Source organism: Camelus dromedarius, chromosome 14 (assembly GCF_036321535.1).
Source record: "Camelus dromedarius isolate mCamDro1 chromosome 14, mCamDro1.pat, whole genome shotgun sequence".
NCBI lineage: Eukaryota > Metazoa > Chordata > Mammalia > Artiodactyla > Camelidae > Camelus > Camelus dromedarius.
The window spans coordinates 25,254,103-25,276,107 of NC_087449.1; the positions used below are offsets into that span (position 1 = coordinate 25,254,103).

The window sequence follows — 22,005 nt, forward strand, 5'->3', positions numbered from 1 at the left end:
CTGGGCCAGAGGAACCAGGAAAAGCAGCCCTGGTGGCTGGAGAATAAAGGAAGAAACCTAGAGGAGAGAGCCAGAGAAGGGCATCCTCCGCCTCTGTGAGTGAACCCCCAGAATGCGCAGGTGCAATTCTAAGCTGCGCACGTGCAGGACAGACCCACGCTCGGGAACTGAGCTGAGATTTCAACCAGCACTCACAAAAGGTGACCGAACTTGCAGTCCGAGCCTAACTGGGTGGACTGCCTCCTAAAACATAAACACCAACACTCTTCAGACTCTACACAGCATAACATTCACCAGGGCCAGGAACAACTTCCAAGTTACTCAACATGTGAAGAACCAGCAAAATGTGACCAATTTTCTTCTTAAGTTCTTTCAAATATGCACGACAGCTGAAAGCCAAATTGATACCATTGTCTAGTGGAGTTTTCAATTTTTGTAGATGTAAGCATATGACAGCCATGACACCACTGTTAGTGGAGCAGCTGTGGTACAGGGACCCACAGGCTTGCAAAGCTTCTGCAGTTTCATCTGATCATTTAAAAATGTACACAGCTTAGTGTGCTTCAATTTTATGTCAGGAAAGTTGGAAAAAGGGAAAAGAATAAAATGATAACAAAAACCATGTAAGAAGGAACTTTAATACCCTGTTTTCCAAAGTGTCTGTGTCCAGCCTCTATTCTCTGAATGCATCAATAATAAAGCCATGCATGCAAAAACGGCAAGATACATTTCATTATGAGGTTCCTGCTCGGATTGCGTGTGTGAGAACAAGGTGGGTAGGAGCAGGCCTTTTTATAAAAGCCTGTAAAAATAAGCAGCTGAAATGACTAAGGAAACATAAAATGATATGTTATGAATCCTGGAATGAGGAGAAATTAATGGAATTATTTGGCTTTGTTCAAATACATTATGATGCTTCCTTAATTTATCCATAATTATGCACATGTTGGCACATTTAAGTTCCCAGTCAGAAGAACATTTGAGTTGCCACTCTGGTGGAAAGATACTAGGAACAAATATGGCAGATTTAGTCAAAGATGTAGCCAATAATAATGGATGCCACTTCCTGGACATTCATGATATACTAGGTACTATGCTAAGTACACTGTATGCGTTGCCTCATTTAATCCACACAACAGATCTGCCTTGTGAGGTAAGTGTTATCACCCCCAATCTTCAGATGAGCAAACTGAGGTTAAGTAACTTGCCAAAGGTAAGAGAGCTAATACATGGTAGAGTGTCTTCAAACACAACTATAATTGAGTCCAGAGAGCTAAACTAAACTAGGTATCACTTTACTGCAGTTGAACTATGATTGCAACAAGGTCATAATTTTTTTCACTACTTCTGGAATCCCAAATTTAATGGTAAGAACAAGCAAAATAAAAATGCTTTTCGATATTCTGGATTATCACACAGGAGTTTGAAAAACAGGATTTGACAACTTTATGAACTGAAATGGGTCTTACACAGTCTTCTCAGGAGGGCAACTTAGCACTTTATATAAAGGCCTTTAAACAAGAAGCGTGGATTTTGACTCAACAATTTTATTTCTAACAATTAATCCTAAGGAAATCACCCATGATATGGGCTGAAAGAAAATGCGAAGACATTTTTCTATAAAAGACAGCAAAAGTTGAGAAAAATGCTAATTGTTTAAAAAGAGGATGTTGGTTAAGAAAAATCACAACACATTCACATGGTGGAATATTATGCAACTAATAAAAATCATGCCATATGCTGTCAAAAAAAAACCTTACTGGCATGGCTAAAAGTTCATGCTTTCAAGTGAAAATGGCAAGCTACAAGAGCATGTCTAATATAATACCATTTTTTTGTTTTATAAAAGCAGCACAATGCACAAAATGTAGTGAACCGATGTACCAAAAAATTCACAGAGATCATGTATGTGCTTTGCTGTACTTTCCTACATCTGTTTATGTTACATAGGCCATATACTGACTTCAGTAACTTGAAAGAGCACACTAACAATCCAGCATTCTGTGTTAAGGGAAAGATGTATATATTATGCAAATCCAACACAAATCAGATAAAAAGCAAAATGACTGGCTTACCCTGACTATCTCAACAGTCCTTGGTCCCACATCTGTGCCTATAAAATAAAAAGGCAATAAATTAACTTTTTAAAAAGTTAGAGTTAATGTTATTTAGGATATAATATTATCCCATGAAAACAGTATCATCATCTAGGTCTTTCAAGAGAGAATACTGAAGCAAGCAGGCATTGTACCCTCCCTCAGAATTCAAACTGGTGACCATCGATCAGGGCATGTGGCCTCTATCTTAAAGGAGTCCTCTCTGTCTGAGATAGATGTGTCTGTAATCATTTGGTTTGACAAAAGCTGCCGGACAGTAGCAGCAGCTGCCTGGAATATGGTGATTAAATGCCTTGGAAGGTGAGCCATCTGTGTTTCACTGCACATCTTTCTGCCTTAATCAAAGATAACCTAACCCAAGGAAAGACTTAAAAAGACCCCCTACCCTGTCCCGCCCCCAATGGCATATGGACTTCTGACCTTCCTCAAGTGATCTGTAATTTAAAATTTTCCTCTTTGGAGATGGTTTTAGTTTATGAAGTACTTTAGATGTCTGCTTTCCTGTTTTTCACGTGATTTGTTAAAGGCACATTCCTAAAGTGAATCTCTACGGTTTCACTTCCTTTAGAACGGGACATTCATAAAGCATGGGGTTTATGTAGCCATGTTCAAAGACTTAAAAGTACTGTAATCGAAGGTGAAAAGATCTTTTTTTAAACCAAATATTAATATTTTAAAAAACAAGACGGTTTTGCTGGGGGGGTGCATCCAAGTAATACCTGAGTTTTTTTGGGAAGGATCCGAAGCTCTTTTGGTGCCGACCAGGTTCTGCAGGCTGGTGATGACAGGACCAAGGGAAGGAGGAAAGCTGCTGTGTGTGCTCTGCTGACTCCCCTGAAAAGGAGACCCGGCAGTCAGGCAGACATGTTCACACTTACTACCACTCTCCTACTTACTAAGTAACCAGGGACATGTAATAGAAAGTTCTGCAGAGGCCAAAAAAGGAAACAAAAATCACACATGCTCACTCTCTTATCCTCCTAAACAATCCCAATTAACATTTGCTCTACTGATTTATCCATTATACGTGATTTCAATCATCAAGGAAGAAAATCTGCAGTAATTTCAGCTTTCTGCGCTGCACATAACATCAGAAACATTTTCCTAAGCTGTTACACAGTGTTTATACATGATCAGTATAATGACACTGTGTGTCATTTCGGGCTGCAGTCAACATTTATCTCCTTATTTCCCAAATTACATAATCTATTTTTGCTAAAATAAGTATAATAAAATCTAGAGTAACAGAAATATGATCAAATGGAACCCTCAATTGTAAGGAAAAGCAGCAAATACCAAGGGAATATGCTGTTTTGGGAATGTTTTAAAGCTTTTTTTTCCCCTCAAAGATTTTCCTAGAGTTGGTAATAATTCAGCTCAATCTGCTATAACTCTATTGCCTTCCTTTTAAATAAATTTAATGTTTATTTCAATAAATTTAAATAATGTATAGTCATGTTTGGCTGGTAGCTGTTCAACAAAAATTGTGTGCATTTCCAATGCAGAAAACAATGACACCAATAATGAATAAAGAACTTTTTTCTAACAAATTATTAAGGTTATGCCTATTGCCTCAAAATTTTAAGGTACACCTAAGACCACAATCATCACCTGATAAATTATCATTTGATCCATTTCCTTAGTATGATGCAAGTTCTTTAATATTTTAACATTCCTTAAATATGAAAAATTTCAAATATACAGAAAAGTTGAATCATACAGTAGACATAACCACCTACATTCCACAATTAATATTCTACTATATTTTCTTTGTCACATATCTATTCATCAATTTGTCTTTTTAAGAAAATTCATTTCAAAGTTACAAACATCAGTACACTTAACAATCGATATATATAGTTATATATAGTTTTATATTCTATTTATAGCTTTATATATGGTTTTATATATATAGTTTTATATATATATAGTTAAAGGAGTGTTTTTATATATTTTTTGAAAGGATATGATTTAAATCAATGATGCTATAATAGATAACTACTCAGAACAGAGAAAGTATAGCATATTATAACTTTTGCCTAAACAAAATCTCAGAATAATGCGTTTTTTAAGGCCTTTAGAAATACGAACTTTGCCTGGCAGTGTCCCCTCAGTTTTCTGAGGCAATGATTTCTCACGTGGTTTTTCCATTACACACTTCCCTCTGCATAGGAGAGATACTCTTTCCGGGTTGGTGGGAAAAGGTATTTTTAAAAGAAGAGGCTTGGCAGCCCCACAGCTAGAACCTCTCTCTTAGTGAACCCATTTTCTCTAGGCCAAGTCAAAGAGTTATGAGATGCCTCCAAAGAAGGCAGCTCTCTCCCTATCATATAATTGCTCAAATAAAAACGTGTGCCCCTAGAGGGTCTTGACTTTTTTAAAGAGGCTTGGCGGGGAAAACGTCTGCGAGTGGGTCATGGGCTGGTCTTCGGCTCATGACGATGGAGGACACTTTCTTTTCACAGCCACCTACAAACGTTCTTCCCATTAGCCAAATATCAGTACAGACTCTCAAACCGCCTAGGTCACAATTTTAAGGACAAAGTAAGGATAAAGTACGTATACTCTTTTTCTTAAAGCTGAATTAAATTCTATCCTCTGAAATAAAATTTCTGTGCAGAGAGGTTATATAAAACTATTTGATACTTTCTTCCCAGTTTCCTAAATATGACAGCTCACGTTTACATAACAGATAAATGGTGATGGTGGGCTTTTGGCATTTAATGACAGAGCCTCTAAATTTGTTAGGTCTGTATTTAACCTGAATGTGAACTTATTAACCACTAAGATGCACGTATACATTCCTCAAGGGTAGAAATATAGCTCAACCCACCACCTCACCTGTCAGTTCAGAATTTTCTTAAAACACTGGAATTCCTTGTACCCTTGTGCCTTTGCATATGCTATGCCCTCTGTCTTTTCACCCACTTTTCAACCTATCAAACTCCTTTTGGAGTGAGACCCAGTGGGACCTCTTCTGTGTTGCCCTCCTACACTCTGAAGGAAGAAAACTTCCATCTGTAGTGTTGTTCACGCTGCATTCTAACCCCGATGTACACTGGAGCTTCAGCGAAAAGATTCAAATGACTCTTCCATTAAGGAAGAAGCCGAGACGACCATTTTGCATCTCAAATTCCCATTTTTGATACAAGTCTGGTCAGAATCCTCACCAATCATTCACTTCTAGCATCTTACTGTAGCACTGTCTCTCAGTACACATATTTGCTGCTCATTACATAAGCCAGGAATGCAAAAAAAAAAAAAAAAGTTCCCAACTTCCACAATGGTATTTTTCTTCACTCATTTTCTGACACCAGTGAGGCAAAGGGGGGAGCTAATAGCATTCCAGAAGCACCTGTGTGCTAGCCATGAAATCAGAATGTCTTCTAAACAAAGGTCTTGGAGAGGCTTTAGGTCTAAGAAAACTAGGGTGGAGACCAAAAGTCGTGCTTTTAACCTCAAAACAAAGGCCCATCTATAAGCCACAAAGGGGACTATGAGGTCACATGTAAGTTTCTATAGTTTCATTTTGTACCAAATAGGACTTAACATATAGTCTACCATCTTGATTTTGTTAGCCATTACAATGAAAAAAAAATACAGTGAAATATACTTTGTTTAAAAAAAAAAAGTAGCACTTACATCAGCCTTGCAAATAAACATGAGATGTTTGCTAACCCACAAAATATCCCCATCAAGGCCTTCCTCCCACAGGAGAAACCCCTACACTTTGCTCTCCCAGGAATATACCATTAATTGCCCTCAGCATATGTGAGTGGCTATTCACAAGTTAACTTTATAGCAATATTTAATTGAATGAATAGAACAATGTTGTGCTAATGAGGGTCAAATTGCCACCAGATGTTGCTTCTTTGTTTTTTTAAAATGAACACAGCTGTGCACATGCAATGGCTAGGCAATATAGAACTAATAGTGGGAAAGAAAAGTGGTTCTAAGAAAACATCTGCAGGTAATAACGGAGAGAACAATCTAGGGATTAATGAATTTCCATCCCACCTTTCATTTTTATTTCGAACACATTAGGGTGTACTGAACTTGGTGTTGTGACTATGCTGCATGCTACACATTATTGCCCAACAGTCATCTATGAAGTGGGGGACTTTCTCCCAGAGGGGACAGGTGAGGGAGTGAGTCAGTCTGACAGGAAGCCGTCAACAACCTGACTATTCTGTGATGTCTTCCTCGAGGAGGTCCAGGAACCAGCTCGGAGTCTTCCAACCTCTAGCTGCACAAGCCCCTGTGCACACTTGGGGAGGCAAGGAAAGAACATAGGTGAGAAACAGTAGCATTTATGACCTGAATTATCATGGCAGAGTCTTCACTCATGTCTGCAGGCCAGAACTGTAAATGGCTGATGAAGGCCACAGGCAGAAAGGAAATTCAGAAATCAAAAAATCACGCAAGGTAACAAAAACACATCAACTCCATGGTGTTCATCTCATAATTTCATGACTTCTTTAAACACATTAAAGGGATTACATTTCAATTCACCTCTTTTCTCTTTCTTTTCCCTTCTGATGAGAGTATTCAGAAGCATTGAAATGATTAAGAAGTAGTGACAAGGAGAACAGAAAAATCAAACACAGAGGTAACACAGAAGTAATCTAAGTCCTCTCTTGAGTAATAGCTAAGAGTTGTCTATTTTAGGAAATCAGGATTTTAAAATAAACAAAATCCATTTATCTTTGCAAAATCTCCCACACCTACAGTATTTGGGAAACAGAATAAGACACACTTGGTTACAGTTGAAGGGACATCTACGAGGATTTTTATTAACCAGTTCCTAACAAGAGAGGGGTCCTTGTGGCAGAGACACTGGGAGGGGAATCTTGAACCTGAGCCTCTCTACAGCTTCAGCGAGAGACAGCTTGCAGGGCAGGAAAACCCCTCAGGCACAGTTTTGCTTGTCATTCTACTTTCCCAGTCTTCACTGTGAGATGGAGAAGCTGGTCTTCAACAATCTTTAATGTTCCTTCAAGCAATAAAAGCTGGATTGGATGAATTCATGATAATATAGCCTTAGAGGGAGGAGGATAAATTCTGTGACTCCAGGAGAACCTATCCCATCAAATGCTTTTACAGGACGATTGTGGTTACTTGGAATTCTCACAGCTATGAAAAACTAGCTTAGAAATCCCCAAACAAGGTTCCCTTCAATCCTGTTAGCCAATATAACAGCTTTCTTTTAGAGCTACTCCTGATTGGTTAAAATAATCAGAGATTAGGTCTCTACTAAAAACTAGAAATCAGCATAAAATTCAACACATTTTACAAACAAGCCAGATTAGAACTATTCCCACTGGACTTGAGTTATACCCGTCATGCAGAAAGCACCTGGAGACTCACCTTGAGGACAGTGGCCACTGTCTCCTGGGAGGCATTTCTCATGTCCTCCCCATTCACAGACAAGATCTGATCTCCCTGAATCAATCTCCCATCAAGGTCTGCAGCTCCACCTTTCACGATGTCAGAAATAAACACTCCACTTCCAGTTCTGTGAATACCATAAAGCAGTGTAATCACATATAACCTAATATTTCTGTATTAAATCTGAGATTACTGATATTCTATATAGATTCACTAAATCCTAAAACTTGGAAGACAGACCCACAAAACCACCTAATCCAATAATATCCACTATCTTCCCAAATAATAAACCTCAGAGTGCTCACCCTTTAAATAGTTTATGTGTATTTATACTGCCCATTATAATATTCACTTTCTTTGGCCCAAGGGCATAATTCCTGCAAGAGGACAATTTTAGTGAAATGAAATGGAAATTCACTTTAAAAAGCAAGAGTTAAGTACTGTTAAACCGTGCAGGTTATTTCCTTAGAGATCAGCTCAATTATTAGCATCTGATCTATTTCTAGTCTCTGTCACTTTTCCTTTCCCTGTCTTTATTACTATAAGGTTTTAATTATGTTTATTTGATGAATAAATGTCTAAAAATTCAAGAGGTTGAAAAGGGAGTGGATCTTGAAAAGCTTCCCTCTCACCTCTAGTCTCCTGTCCCTAAGTTGCCTTCTCAGAGGTAAACAACAGTACCTGTTTCTTAGTTATCTCCAAAAGATATTCTGTGTACACTCAAGCAAATGCATGTGCATATAGAACATATGTTTGTAAATGAATATATACATTTTTTTTCCTCCAGTTTTTTTCAACTTTGCTTTTTTCACTTAGTACACCTTGGCAATTGATCTTTATTAGCACTTAGAGCTTCCTCAATGCTTTTTTATGGCTGCATACTATTCTATAAATGTTCTTTAATTTCATTTATTAGTAAACTACTGATAAACATGTAAGTTATTTCCATTCATTAGCTATTGCAAACAATGCGTAGTGAATGTGTACATAGTTAGGATACATTTCTAGTCACTGAATTGCTAGACAAAGAATTGTGAATTTTGAGAGCTTATACATCTGAGTTTTTACAATGAAACTTTTTGCACTAAGGAATATAAATGTTCCTTACAAACTCAATCTAAAATACTGGTGTTGTATAAAGATTATTTCATCAATCCACTACAAGACAAAAAAGGAAAAATCACTACTCTAAATGGAATTTCTCCAGGCATATGTATATGTCACAAGAAAGCAAACTTCAACATGGGCTCTGTCAGTTGCTCTCCACCCAGATGTGCACTGTTTGCTCAGAAATAAGAGTTCCAGGCTCTTTTTTTCTGTAATGCATTTCCAAAGTGATGGTTTTATGGTGCTGAAGTAAAAAATGAGATCATGATAGCACAGTACATGGCACAAAATCAGCTCAAAAATGGTAGCCGATATTTTAATAACAGGTTGGACTGCTGGAAAAAAGCACTGGGCTAGTCAGCGGAGGTCTATGAGAGCACAAGACACAATATGCATAAAATCAACTTCAATTCTTCCTAAGAAGATGGTTGATACTATTTAAGGCGACACTGGGGAGTCACCTGAAAATCCTGCGGCCCTGTTGGAATAAATACACACTAGATACGTAAAGCCAGTAAACCATGGAAGCTGGAATTGCAGTTTCAAGATCTCATTTACTTCTCTAATCTACTAATATTCTGGAATAATTACTGCAATTCCTATCACATGGGTAAACAGCATAGATTTCAAAAGAGCAGCCTAGCCACCAGGATTTACCTACACCTTTGGTGCAAGCGATTATTTTGGGGACGTCTTTCTTAAGAGAAAACTAGAGTCATGAAGAATCTATGTTTGTCTCTCTAGTAGGTCGACTCAGCTAATTTCAGTAACTTCTCAACTTGTTTTAGTTAACAGAGTAGGAAATCAACATGGAACTCCACGGCAGGGCAATTTCCCCAGCCCAACACTGTACATACATAAATCTCTTTCTTGATATTAGCTTTTTCTTGGGTATGGTTGCTTTAATTAACCCTTGCAAGCCTCAGACATAAGTGACTCCAAGTTGAAAGAAACTTGTTGACCCTGTTTTCACTCTACCTGGGAATAAAAGTCTGGAAGTTCTAGGTCGATTAACCTTAGTGTTCCATCATTACATGACACTTTTTTTTTGGTTGAAAATCCTGCTTAGAAACATGACCTGTCTCATTTAAATATTCATAATTATGTTAATTTTAGAAATCACATCATTAGTTTACACTACCAGGCTTTATCTTTCAGGGTTTGTAGGCATTAGTTAGTCCCTAAAACTCTGAAGGAATAAGGCCAATCAATCCTGACTTTCACAGCATTTCTTTACCGTTTCCCAACGATGCTCAGGCCCAGTCCTCGGCCGGCCTTCTTCTGCAGATCCACAGGGAAAATCTCTAAGTTCTCCTCGTCCCTGTAGTGCGCCTCATCTCTGTACACCACCAGTCGCACCTTCTGGGGGGTCTGCCTCAGGGCTGTGATGGCTTCTTCGTGGCTGGCGCTCCTCAGGTCAATCCCATTAACCTGGAACAATGGGCATCTGAGAAAGGCTGCTGACAGCAGAGGCCTCTCCGCCTGCTGGAGCTCTTTGACTGGAGCAGTGAGAAATCTCTAGAAATGTCCAGCCATTCCCTAAGCACACAAGTAGTGGCCACTAGCAGTCATAGCTGCTTCAAATACAAAGGACGTAACCCTTACACTCTCCCACCCCAGATAAGCATAGGGTGGGTTAGTGCACATGATAATGCAGTTTTAGGTTGCTATGAGCTTTACTATGGACTCAACATGAGAAGAGAACAGAGACTAATTGGCTCATTTAATTGAGGTCAAAGGGGAAATAAACATTAGTGCTTAGTCAGCACTTTTGGTGTCAGCACAGTTTAATTATTGAATATGACAGCCTCACTCTCAATTGCTAACATCACAACTACTTTGGAACAGGGTCGGAAGGAAATAAGGGATCGGTATTTGTGACAGCGTCAGGGACCCCCTGAAGTCCACTCATTTGAATCTGAGTCCGAGTGAGCACAGACAGGACCATGCATTAGACAGCAAACCATACTGGAAATGGCACTGAGTAAAACCATGGCCCTGCTCATGCCAAGTCACATGAATTTGGTCAAGTCGTGTAACCTCCGTGAACCTCTGTTTCCTTGTCTGTTAAATGGAAATCATAGTCAACTTATTTGTTGTTTTACTTAACAAATGCTTGTGTATTAGCCCTTTATGAGTATTTACTCATTTAATCCTTACACTAATTCTCTGAAATAGATACCATTACCATTTTACAGATGAGGAAACTGAGGCATGGGGAGGTTAAGTGACTAGACCCAGGCTACACAGCTGGCACATGCAGGAGCCATGATTTGAATCTAGACCATCTTTCCACTTTTAGTCTCTATACCATGCTGCTTCATCTTATTCCTGGAATGGGTTACTGGAGCCCCCTGCCACAGAGAAAGTCAAGTACTGATGTTGGTAAGTGAATTAGACACAGGAGAGACATTGAGGGGCAGAGTAGACCAGACTCAAGTGAAAGGAGTCATGGGCCACTTCCTCCAGGTCACAGCTAGGAAAAGAGCCGAACAACGGGAAGCACAGGCCCAGGCCCTGGCTGGGTGGGAGGCAGAATGAGAGAGTTCCCTCAAGATGTTGGTTCCAGTCTGTGTTCTGGTCCATCTCTATGTGTCCCAGGCAAGTCAAGCCTATCTCTGAACCTCCCTTCCTTCATCAGTCCAAAGAGGGGCTGGCCTGACGCTTTTCCAGTTCTAACATTCCAAAGATCAGGACGTGTGCATAAAGAATGGTCACAGAGAAGGCAGAAAAGAGGAATGAACCCTTCTCGGAAAAGGCGACTTTTGAGCTATTACTGAAAGCTGATTCTATGAGTCAAGAAAATGTTTCAAAGCCTAATTTTCAAGCTTCTTTTTCTTTTCTGGTATATCTTGGTGGGTTTGTGTACTCAGACTAACTACACCCAGAATAACAGTGGTTAAGCATGAAATTTGCATGTAGATGGAGTTTAATTTGGGTGCCGATTTGAACGTCCTGTGTGAAACCTTACCTGGATTACTCAAGGTCCACTTCAACTCTGTCTTCCAAGACTTGGCGATGATAATAACACCAACAATCATAGTATCTACGTAGTGTTGTGAGAAGTAAGTGAAATGAGCCCTGCGGTATGACCAGCATGGGGCTTGGCACGCAGCTAAGCCCGACAGAAGTTAGAAACTGACGTTTTACAAGGAACTGAAATGCCTGCGCTCAGGGCTGTATTTCCTCAGCACCAGCATTCCCTGCTACTTTAGGCTCACAAATGTGTTTTCACTGCTTGTGAGGTCAACCCACAGAACAAAGGGAAAACAATGTCTTCAGAAAATGTGGTCTGAGCTGATTATTTTCCCTGTATTCCAATAGATGGCACACAAGACCACTTCTGCTACTCTACTGAAAAAAAGTTACCTCCATGGATTGAAAGTGAATTCTCTAAGCCTCTAAAATACCTCTTAAAAGGCCCTAACAATTATGCTTTTAATTAAAAAGCACTGTCATTAAATTCCAATATTACAAAAGCAATTCATACTAAATTCCAGCATCGAGATGTCTGCTCAAATCAACGTGATCTTTTCCAAGTTCACAGTTTTCATTTTCTCTTCTGCTTATTGAGAGATACCACCAAACGCACCAATGATTTTAAGAGAAATATCGCTGTGTGGCTAGAGTATTGTGCAGTAATGTATTACTTTAAGTGCCTTACATAAGTACCAGATGCATTATTTAGAACATTGACTGTGGAGGGGTAGGGGTGGGAATAGGAGGGCTCCCTATTTGAGAAGGGCCATAGGAAGCCCAGGTGTCAACGGGAGTAAATCACATCCCTCGGGTAGGACAGGCATGTGGGGAAATGGGGGAGCCGCTGCTTTGGAAGGAAAGAATAACCAAATTGGGGAGGAGTTCCTCATTATCTTATTTCACAGGGAAAACCAGACATTAGCTCTCTACTCTTTCTGCTCCCACTTGCACAAAAATAGGAGATAATGGGAATAGGGGTAGGAGGGACTGACTCTTCAAAAAGAACCAGAAAGAAGGCAGTCCAGCTAATCATAGACTCATATCTTGCCAAGCTAAAAAAATTATTTGGCTCTCTTTGTAAGCAAAATTTGGCTTGTCCTAATTTTAACATGAGGTTGGTATATAACCATGGAAGGCTAGCCTGCACAAGGCAGAGGACTCTCACGAGCAGAAAGGCCATTGTTTGGAAAGGTATGGCCTCAAAATTTGTATCATCAAAGCTGCTCTGCCTTCTTCTCGAGGCAGCCTGCAGGCCCTAGGCTGAGTGTGCCTCACTATGCACCTGTAAACACAGATACAATGAGAACCAGTTCAAATGTGGAGTCTACAGCTGCTTAGAAGGGAAACATGTTCCTTAACCAAACCGAGAGCTACATTTCTTAACTCAACATATAATATGCTTTTGGGGACCAGATCTAGTCTGGGGAAAGAGAAGAGCCTGTCTGGCCGTCCTTAACAAGAAGTGTAGACCATCCAGCCATACTGGGTAATGTAATTCAGCCAGATGCCAGGAAATAGTTTAGCTGACCTTTCAAATTCTCCCTGTACTTAAATTTGCTTTCTTCATGCTACTTTGTCCTGAGTGTTCACTTATCCATGAGTATACTTTATGGAAATGAGCAACTGATGGTCTATTCAATACAAATAGATAAATTAAAAATTTTCTCTTTTACTGAGGTAAAAAACTGCTTGAACCGTTATAAAATAAAGTGTATAATTTATACTGTGAATTTATACCTGTGCAAAACCACTGCCACAATCAAGATAATACACGTATTAGATTTAGTTCCAAGTGACCATCACAGAAAAACCTGTGGGCTTACAAATCACATAAATATCAAGACTTGTATGAATCTCTGCTGTTTTGAACATTCAATCTATTCCTCCATAAAGCCAATGATAATAGCACCAGTTAATTAGAAAATCTAGGGGAAAAAAATACCCCACCAAACTCCTGACCACTAAAAAATGGTGTTGTGTGCTAACGCAGTCAAGTCAATTCCCAGAGAGGCCTCTCTTATTTTTCTAACCTCATACACTAGCACCTTAATGAACGCACTGGGAATATGTCCTAATCCAACGATGAAGCACGGTAAAGGCCTGCGGAGTGAAGGCCTATAACTTGCCCTGAATTTAATTTGCAGTCAGCCTGGCCTCTCCTTTAACTCCTTCTTGCCTGCATGTTCTACCCTTAATTATATCTCTGGTTTCATCTTGGGAGGCAGACCTGAACCACCAAAGGGAAAAATAAAATTCTATGATGTCATTCATAATGCGCTATATTAAAGTTGCAAAGCCAAAGTGCACATGCCCACCATAAAATGTTAAATATTCAATTAAATTCATCCAATGAAAGAAATAAATGTTGCCTAAAGGTTTCACACCATTGAAAAAGCTCTTTAGTTTCACCTACCAGAATGCCTGGCATTGACTTTCCATTCACCCGTTCCCTAGCTCAGACACTGCCTGTCTTGGCTCAAAAGGTTTTAACACCTTTGCTAAATGAGAGTCCTTTCAAAAGAGGCAAGTTAAGCATTTCAATTTTTAATAAGTACCATCTACCACCTAAAGGGAGAAGATTCTACATTTTCATCAGTCGGGAAACAAAGGTGCCAGGGCATGGCCCTCCATTTGACATAAATATTTATTAGGAATAAGAAAATAATACTTAAAGCTGCAATAAAGTCTTTTAAAATATCAAGTGTGCATGTGTCTATGCATATGTGTTTTTAGGAGGGGATTTAGTTAAGTGTAATGAAGAGGTAAAAAAAATCAAACTGCAATACTATACAGTTCACTGGATATTAAGATTATAAAACCATGAGTTGTACTTCCCCTTTAATTGAAAAAAGTTTTCACGGCCAATTTAGGTTGGTGATCTGTCATGATTCTAATGACAGTTATTTGATGTACATCAAAAAAAGAAGAGCAAGGTATATGTTTTGTTAAACTGACAAAAAAAAAATAGGTGAAAATACAGTTGAGTAGAAGACGGTGAGTAGATAAACTGACTTTTTGGATCAAGGTCAGGAAAGGAACCACATTTCTTGGTATAAAATAGAATTCGTAATCATATACCTCTAATATCTGGTCACCAGCCCAAAGTCTTCCATCTCTGGCTGCTGCCCCTTCTTCATAGACTTCATGTATAACTATAGCATCCTATAAAAAACAAATCCTTATTAATTTGCAATAACCATAAATGCTTCCTTAAGCAAACAACCAAACCATAGGCAGCAACCCATAATTTGCCGTTTGCTAATAATGTCATATTTTATTTGACTTAAACAAAATGCACAGCTATGGTACATTCAGAGGTATAGTTAATTTTTCCTCAGTTTATTATTTCATTCTTTTAGGGCTTTTGCCTAATATTTCAAGTTAAACCTCCCCCACGTGTTTTACTGCTCACTCCGCACACTGCTGCTGTGTGTAAACTTGAGGTGAACTATGTGTCATTCTTATTTACATTTTATGGTGTATTTTGAAACACGGTTTCAGGTATTTATTGGTATTCAAGGATTTGGCATAGATGTGTGGCCTGACGAAGGGGGTCTGTCAGGCCTCATTACTCAGGCAATGAAAGACAAGAACTTAGTGGAATGAACTGGCCCTGGAGGCTGAAGCAGGCAGTAGGTGAAAGGGCATTCACAGACCTAAGGGTAAGACACCTGTGGGTTCAAAAGCTGACTCTGCCATCGTGTAACCTTGGGCAAATTAACTCCTGAACTCAGCATTCGGAGGCACAGAATCAGGACAATTTTTAAGGTAGGTAAGGTTTGGTTGAAGAAAGTGTTTTATGGTTAGTGAATTAAAATAATTTGTTTTTCTTCAAATTAATAACCTTAAATTTTTTATTAACATAAAAATAACATGTACCAGTGTGAAGGGCATAGTAAACCACAGAAAGGGACTGGCTCTGGGGCCCGGCCCTCCGCCCCACTCCCCAGAGGCAGCCACCGCCAACAGTGTCCCGAGGATCCCTCCGGACAATTTATGTCTATACACCCATTTATTTATATGTTTTGGTGAGACTATTTTACAAATATTTGATTGCATATGTTCATACAATTTTTCCCCTTTTCTCCCTCATGTTGAGCAAGGAGTTAAGCTTTGGAAGTCTTTGACTCAGGGATTTTTGTGGCGCTGAAAACTTGAAGCAACCAGAAGTCATTGGTTCTGAAGGGCACTGAGAAGATATTAATGGAGGTGGTAGGTGACTTGGAGGGCTGCTGGGAGAGGAAAAGTGCTTCTGAATGGTGACTACAAACAAGAGACTTGTGGGTCCCCTGAGAAGTGAGGATCTGAGCCCTGCACTGCCCAGTGGCCTCCCATTGCCTGCCCCTCCAGCCCACACACAGGCTGTAAGACCCTGCAGACAATGGTCGAGCGCAGCAGACTCCAGGCATAATGGATCTCACTTTCAACGAAGTCCTGAGTCCCAAGCATCAGGGCCTGGAAGCAGCAGGAATTCTGGATGTGAAGATGTCATGTAGGCTTGTGTACGTATGGGCTTGATGGACTGATGGCAGTGACCACAGGGGCCTAAGAGTGTCAGAAAGCTTTGTGACAGAACCAGAACCCTGAGAGTTAATGAGCCACCAAATGACTGAGCATGATTCCGCCTCCATCCAGAAGCATGGAGCCTCAGAATTAGAATTAAATTGACTTGAAGTAAATAAATGAAATATTTCTTGCAAAAATGTAATAGGATAGGAAAAATTTCCAAACCAAACCTACTTTTCAAAAACAAAAGAAACAAACAAAACGTTCCCTGTATAAATGCTGGAGTAGAGAAGCAACAGAAGACAAAGGTTTTTAAACAGATGACCCATCTGGATTCCAAGTATTTTTACCATAGTAAATGCTTTTATCACCACGCAGTTCTGAAAACATTCTTTATTATAGCAATTAGAGAGGCAGGCCCCTAAGAGCCAGGAAAGGTTCCTTGATCCAGACAATTTACATTTCAGATTCTGTACCAGCAATAGATTTTTGACCATTCTTTGTTTTAACTCTGACTTATGAAATTTCCAGACCCAGAGAGCATTTCTACTGCCAAGAGTTTGTTTCTCTGAACTGTTTCAGGGGAATGAATTTGAGGGAAATTGCTGCTTTAGGTATCCCAACAACACTGCCAAGATGACACTAAGGGCCATTTTTACAAAGGCAGTGCAGGGAGAAAAGAATGTGAGCTCCTGGTTACACCCTGTGTGAGGCTGGTTTTCAAAGTCTGGTGGGCCAAACACCCCATTTTCACTAGATTTGGGAGAATCAGATCGCACTCATTCTACACAAGGCTTTCACAGAGCTAATTTTCAGCATAAACTCCTTTGATCTTGGAACATTACAAAAGTCAAATGGGAAATCTCTCTTCGTTCATACTCAAAGGGAAGAAAAAGACCCGTTGGAGTTTTTATTCAATAAAAGCAGGCTGAATCCAAAACTCTTAGCAACTTTCTGGGCTCTCAATGAACTATCATACATAAAATAAATATACCATTAATAGCCTCACATGAATGCTGAACTCAGTGCCAATGGTCTGCTTTTGGTCCATGAGTCTTTCTGCACGGAAAACTCCATTTCTTTCTTTCTTTCTTTTTTTAATTTGACTACTGCTGTGATTTCTCTTAAAGTCATCAGTGAAAATACAAGAAAATGAGACACCTTGACCGGCCAATAGAAGAAGGTCACATTTCTTACCACGTGCCCTTGTGTGAACAACTGTTCTAAAGCAGCGGTGGTTCTGGACAGCTGCATTAGCTGGGCGTGAGAGGGGTGAGAGATGGGGGTCAAGAGCTAAATTAGAAATGCAGGCTAACGAATTGGGGAAAAAAAGGATTTATTTTTCAAAACTTACATAGTTTATAACAGAATAGTAAGATAGATACTGGATTGGGATATTTTAGGCATCTGTTTGGCAAGGCTACATTAAAATTTTACTTCTTTCTTGCAGGGAGGGTATAGCTCAAGGGTAAAGGGTGTGCTTAACATGCACAAGGTCCTCAGTTCAATCCCCAGTACCTCCATATAAATAAATAAACAAACCTAATTACCTCCCACCACCACCAAAAAAAAGGGGTGGGGGTGGATAAAGGGATCTTCTCTGTCCTTTTGAAAAATAAAGAAAATTCTTTCTGGCTTTGTATCCTCCTAATTTTAATGCTCTTGAGCTATTCAAGCAAAACTGCTTGTTGGCACAGTTCTGAGTGCCATCTCCCTCACCAGCTGCCCCCCTTTGTGTCTTTGCATATTTAAATAATAATCTACCCTAGATAATACCTCAGTGGCTCTGTCTACCAGTACCAAGGACTTCTAAAACTCGTCTCTTCCAGAAGCAGTCTATTAATCCTTTCCCTGTGGGGTGGGTGTGTTGTTGGCTTGCACTGAGGAGAGGATGCAGAGACAAAGGATTATGAGCTGGGCCTCTGGAGTCAGACCTCTCAGTCCAAATCGGGCCCCACTCCTTGTGACCATGGAAGACTGTTAACCTCTCAGCTTCCTCATTGTTATAAGGTTTTAACAATAATATGGATACATAATGCTTTATGTACAATGCCAGCACATAGTAAGGCAGCTCACTTATTTAACATCTGTGTGCCAAAGAGGCCTCATACTTCCCCATCTGCGCCATTTAATCCTCGTAACAACTAAGCATGTTCAATATTACTAGTGTCATGTACAGTTGGGGAAACGGAGGCTCAGCAGGGTCAGACCTGACCAAATCTTTGCAGCTTCTAAGCAGGAAAGATGAAATTCCAACCTGAGACTGTTTTGCACCAAAGCCTACGTTCCTATCACCACTGCAAGCTTCTCATCTGCTTCGAATATTTTATTTTGCACTTGTATAAAAATGAACTTGGGATTTCCCATACAGCATCAATTCTGTTGAAATATTGTCTCCTCAACTCCACAGCAAAAACCTTGAGGAAACGAGCTGATCATTTTACAGACAGTGAACAAAAAGACGACTGTGGAAGTGGAAATTGATGCCTGTGGCTTGGTGAGGTGGGTGATGACCCACGGGTCTTACTTGCTGGCGCTGGCACCTGATTCGTGGTCTGCACTGCGCAAAGCATGCTAGGTGGGCCCTCTCCCCACCCCGACATGAAGTCTTTCTTCATCCCACTTGTTATTCTTGTCGCCTTCCTTCCTTTCATCTCTTCAGTCCTGTTTCTGTGTACCCATATTACTCACTGAATGATTTTTTTTCTGCAGGAGCAGATATAGAACATTATATATATAAGTGATAAATCAATGTCTAAAATAAAAAGAGTTCAATCCAAGAAAACAAACTAACTTCTCCTAATTAATGGCAGGCTTGAGAATCATTCATAGATGACCAAGACTGACATACAATAAACAACTAATTTCCTCCTCGTAGTTGTGTGACACTCACAGGGACAACAGGAATTTAAGTCAGGTGTTTACATATTGCCTGAGATAAGACCAACAATTTCCCCCCGGGATACTCTAAATGACTCATTTGGCTTTCCAACTCGAGAGCCAGAGAACTTGATCAGTGAGTTGGAGAGTCTCTCAAAACATTGGGTTTTTCCCAATCAGAAGGGTCAGGCAGGATTTCAGAGATGTAGAAAAATCTGCTTAAAAACTTCTCCCTCAGCAGTCTATTTCTGAAACATGTTTAAATTGAAAAAAATTCCTTTATTCCACAACTAGGGATAACATTAAAAAAAAAAAAACATAGCAGGAAGTAGTAGCTGGCTAGGGAATTCATCATATTGTTTAAGGAACCACTGTCTTAATGTTTTCTTTCCTAAAAGAGTATCTATTTTAAAGTACAGGCACAAGGCATTAGACTCAAAACAGTATATACTGAGAATTTTCTCTCCAGCACCTCTTCTTCACCCAGTTTCCCTAATTAGAAATAAACAGGATTAAGTTGTTTTGTGTATTTTTACAGAGGTGATCTACATATCTATATTTGAAAAGCACTGAGGCACCGAATGCTTGAAGTTCATGCCTTCTTTCATCTGCTACCTCCTTTCTTTTATGAAATTCCACTGGAACCAGCCAAGTGTCACCTCTTCTATGAAACCTTCTTTGACTCTCTTCCCCGTAAAGTTGACCAACCTGTCCTGTGGGTCAGTGCAATATCTCTTAGTACCACTGAATTTGTAGTATCATGATAGCTTGCTTATGAGTCAAGGTTCTGTGCCATCTCCTACTCTCAGTGGAACCCTTCCAGACGGGGGCTTTTCCCAACTCCTCTTTGCATCTTGGTGCCAAGCCCAGAGCAGGTACTCAATAAAGGTTTGCTGAATGATTATTAAGAAATTGGTTGGAGATAGAAAAAGGCATCAAATGATCCAGAAACAGAAGGCTGGCAAGCTTAGTATACCATAATCTTACCTTAACCTAAACAAGTTTCTGATGGTAAGAGTGATATACAACCAAAAGACCCATCACACATGGATATTAAATCCATCTGAATTTCCAGAAGGATTACTTTAGCTCAGAGAGCAATTTTAAAAAGCCAAGTATGAGGGACTTAATTATCACTGAGCCCCACAAAAATCACAAACACCTCCAGGGGGATTTAAACTCTGAATTACTGGGAAAGGATTTCCTAACACGCAGTAATGTATCCTCAGACAGTCAAAGTCATCAGACACTTCAGCCCATCAATCACCATTTTCTTTACTGTTCAGACTGCCAACAAGTAGAAAAAGTAACTCATAAACACACCAACCATTCAGCAAAAGGAAATTTTACTGTTGTCACAATAGGCCCATAACACTTAAAACAACCATGTGTTAGAAAAATTAACTAAGGGTCTCCTGGGGACTGAGGGATACCAATAAGTGTCCTTGCATGGGTGAACTATTTCCATAGAATTAGATTTTATATTTTCATTTCTAGACATTCAGTGGATTGTTTTAACAAGCATTTTAGGATGAAACACGGATAAAATAATTATATGATAGACACTACAAAGGACTATATATATATATAGAGAGAGAGAGCTTAATTTTACTGCTTTAAGGCACATTTTGCTTAATTTGGATGACTCTGGAATTAAATCCAGTCTTTGCCATAGTCATAAAGGCTCCCATATCCACTCCTAAGGGATATTTTAACCACGGAAAAGTTTCATATTGAAGTTCACATTTAGGTGGAAAACTTCTTTACCAATGATCCAAAAACAGTGTTACGTCTTTTTTCCCTGCTTTACAGGGAAAAGAAAATTGCTCCTAACAAGAAAGACCCGTGAAGACAAAAAGAAGTATCAAAAACATTACATAAAAATGGACATTTTTCCCCCTCTGGAAGAAACCATGGTTCAGATCTGCAGCCTCAGAGGAGTAATGCTACTTTTAAATATCACTTAATAAAGTTCCTCTCTGTGGCTGTCAGTGTTCAGAAATCATACAGACATGTCTTCTATACAGTGGACTATTTTCTTAGCAGGAAGGCCAAACTAATAAGAGGTGATAATGCAGTGGGGGTGGCAAAATGTGCAAACCAAAACTACATTCAACTGTACACTAAAAACATATGTAGATGTATTAAGTTACTGATCTGTGATGTCTATTCCCATTAGGGAGTTTAAAAAGAAAGTGAGTTAAAACTGTTAAAGTATGTCTCACTTTGAGCAAAACTGACAGGCTCCAAACTGTATTTATATAAATAAAGGGAGGTGTGTCTTAGAACATGACTCTTTTCTATCCTAACTCCTTTGTGACCATATTCTTTAAAAACTGAGCTTCCCTATTATGGTTCAATTAAAATGTGATTCGCACTTTGATGCAAAAAGTGATCAATAAAAAAAAAAAAAAAGAGGTAATAGAGTGTGCAAGAAGGACCCAGGACAGCGAGTGAGAGGACTTAAATTTTCTGACGGCTCTGTAGGTAGCCCAACCACTTTGTTATGACACTTAACATCAGTAAAGCACAGAGCTGAACGACATGACTTCTAGAGTCATTCTAGCTCTAAAACTTCAGACCTCTATGAACCCATATAATGTGCAGAGCAAGAGAGAGAAAGCCTTTGTTTTACACAGAAGCTTAGGCTCTGCCTAGGACTAAGACCTCCTTCTAAACGGCAGACCAGAAGAATCCGACCTCGCATAGGCTGAGAGAGATCAGAAAGCTATGGGGGCTGGGTCAGACCGTATTCGTTATCTTTGCTGCAAAATTTAGTGGTGCAAACACCAAACTAACCACTTGTTTGTTGGTAATTTTGTAGGGTGGCACCGGGCTCAGCTGGGCAGTTCTTCTACTCTGCATTGTGTCATCTGGGCTCTCCTATGAGTTGGCAGTTATGCTGGCTGGGGCCTCAGCTGGGATGGCAGGGTCCCTCCGCTTCCAAGAGCTCTCTCCATACGGTGTGTCATCCTTCAGGAGGCCAGTCTAGGCTTGTTCGCAAGGTGGCAGTATTTCAAGAGGACAA

General features: G+C 39.6%; 1 protein-coding gene across 4 annotated transcripts in view; it reads right to left on the minus strand.

Annotated features, from left to right (window-relative positions):
- PATJ (PATJ crumbs cell polarity complex component) overlaps window positions 1-22,005 on the minus strand; it is a 291,022-nt gene that overhangs the window by 25,563 nt on the left and 243,454 nt on the right. For all 4 annotated transcript variants that reach the window (XM_064493517.1, XM_031465257.2, XM_064493518.1 and 1 more), the window contains 6 exons: window positions 14,670-14,753; window positions 9,850-10,043; window positions 7,485-7,632; window positions 6,298-6,384; window positions 2,837-2,951; window positions 2,076-2,113 (listed from right to left, as the gene is read on the minus strand). In XM_064493517.1, coding sequence (XP_064349587.1) covers window positions 2,076-2,113; window positions 2,837-2,951; window positions 6,298-6,384; window positions 7,485-7,632; window positions 9,850-10,043; window positions 14,670-14,753 — 666 coding nt within the window. The remainder of the gene's footprint in view (window positions 1-2,075; window positions 2,114-2,836; window positions 2,952-6,297; window positions 6,385-7,484; window positions 7,633-9,849; window positions 10,044-14,669; window positions 14,754-22,005) is intronic.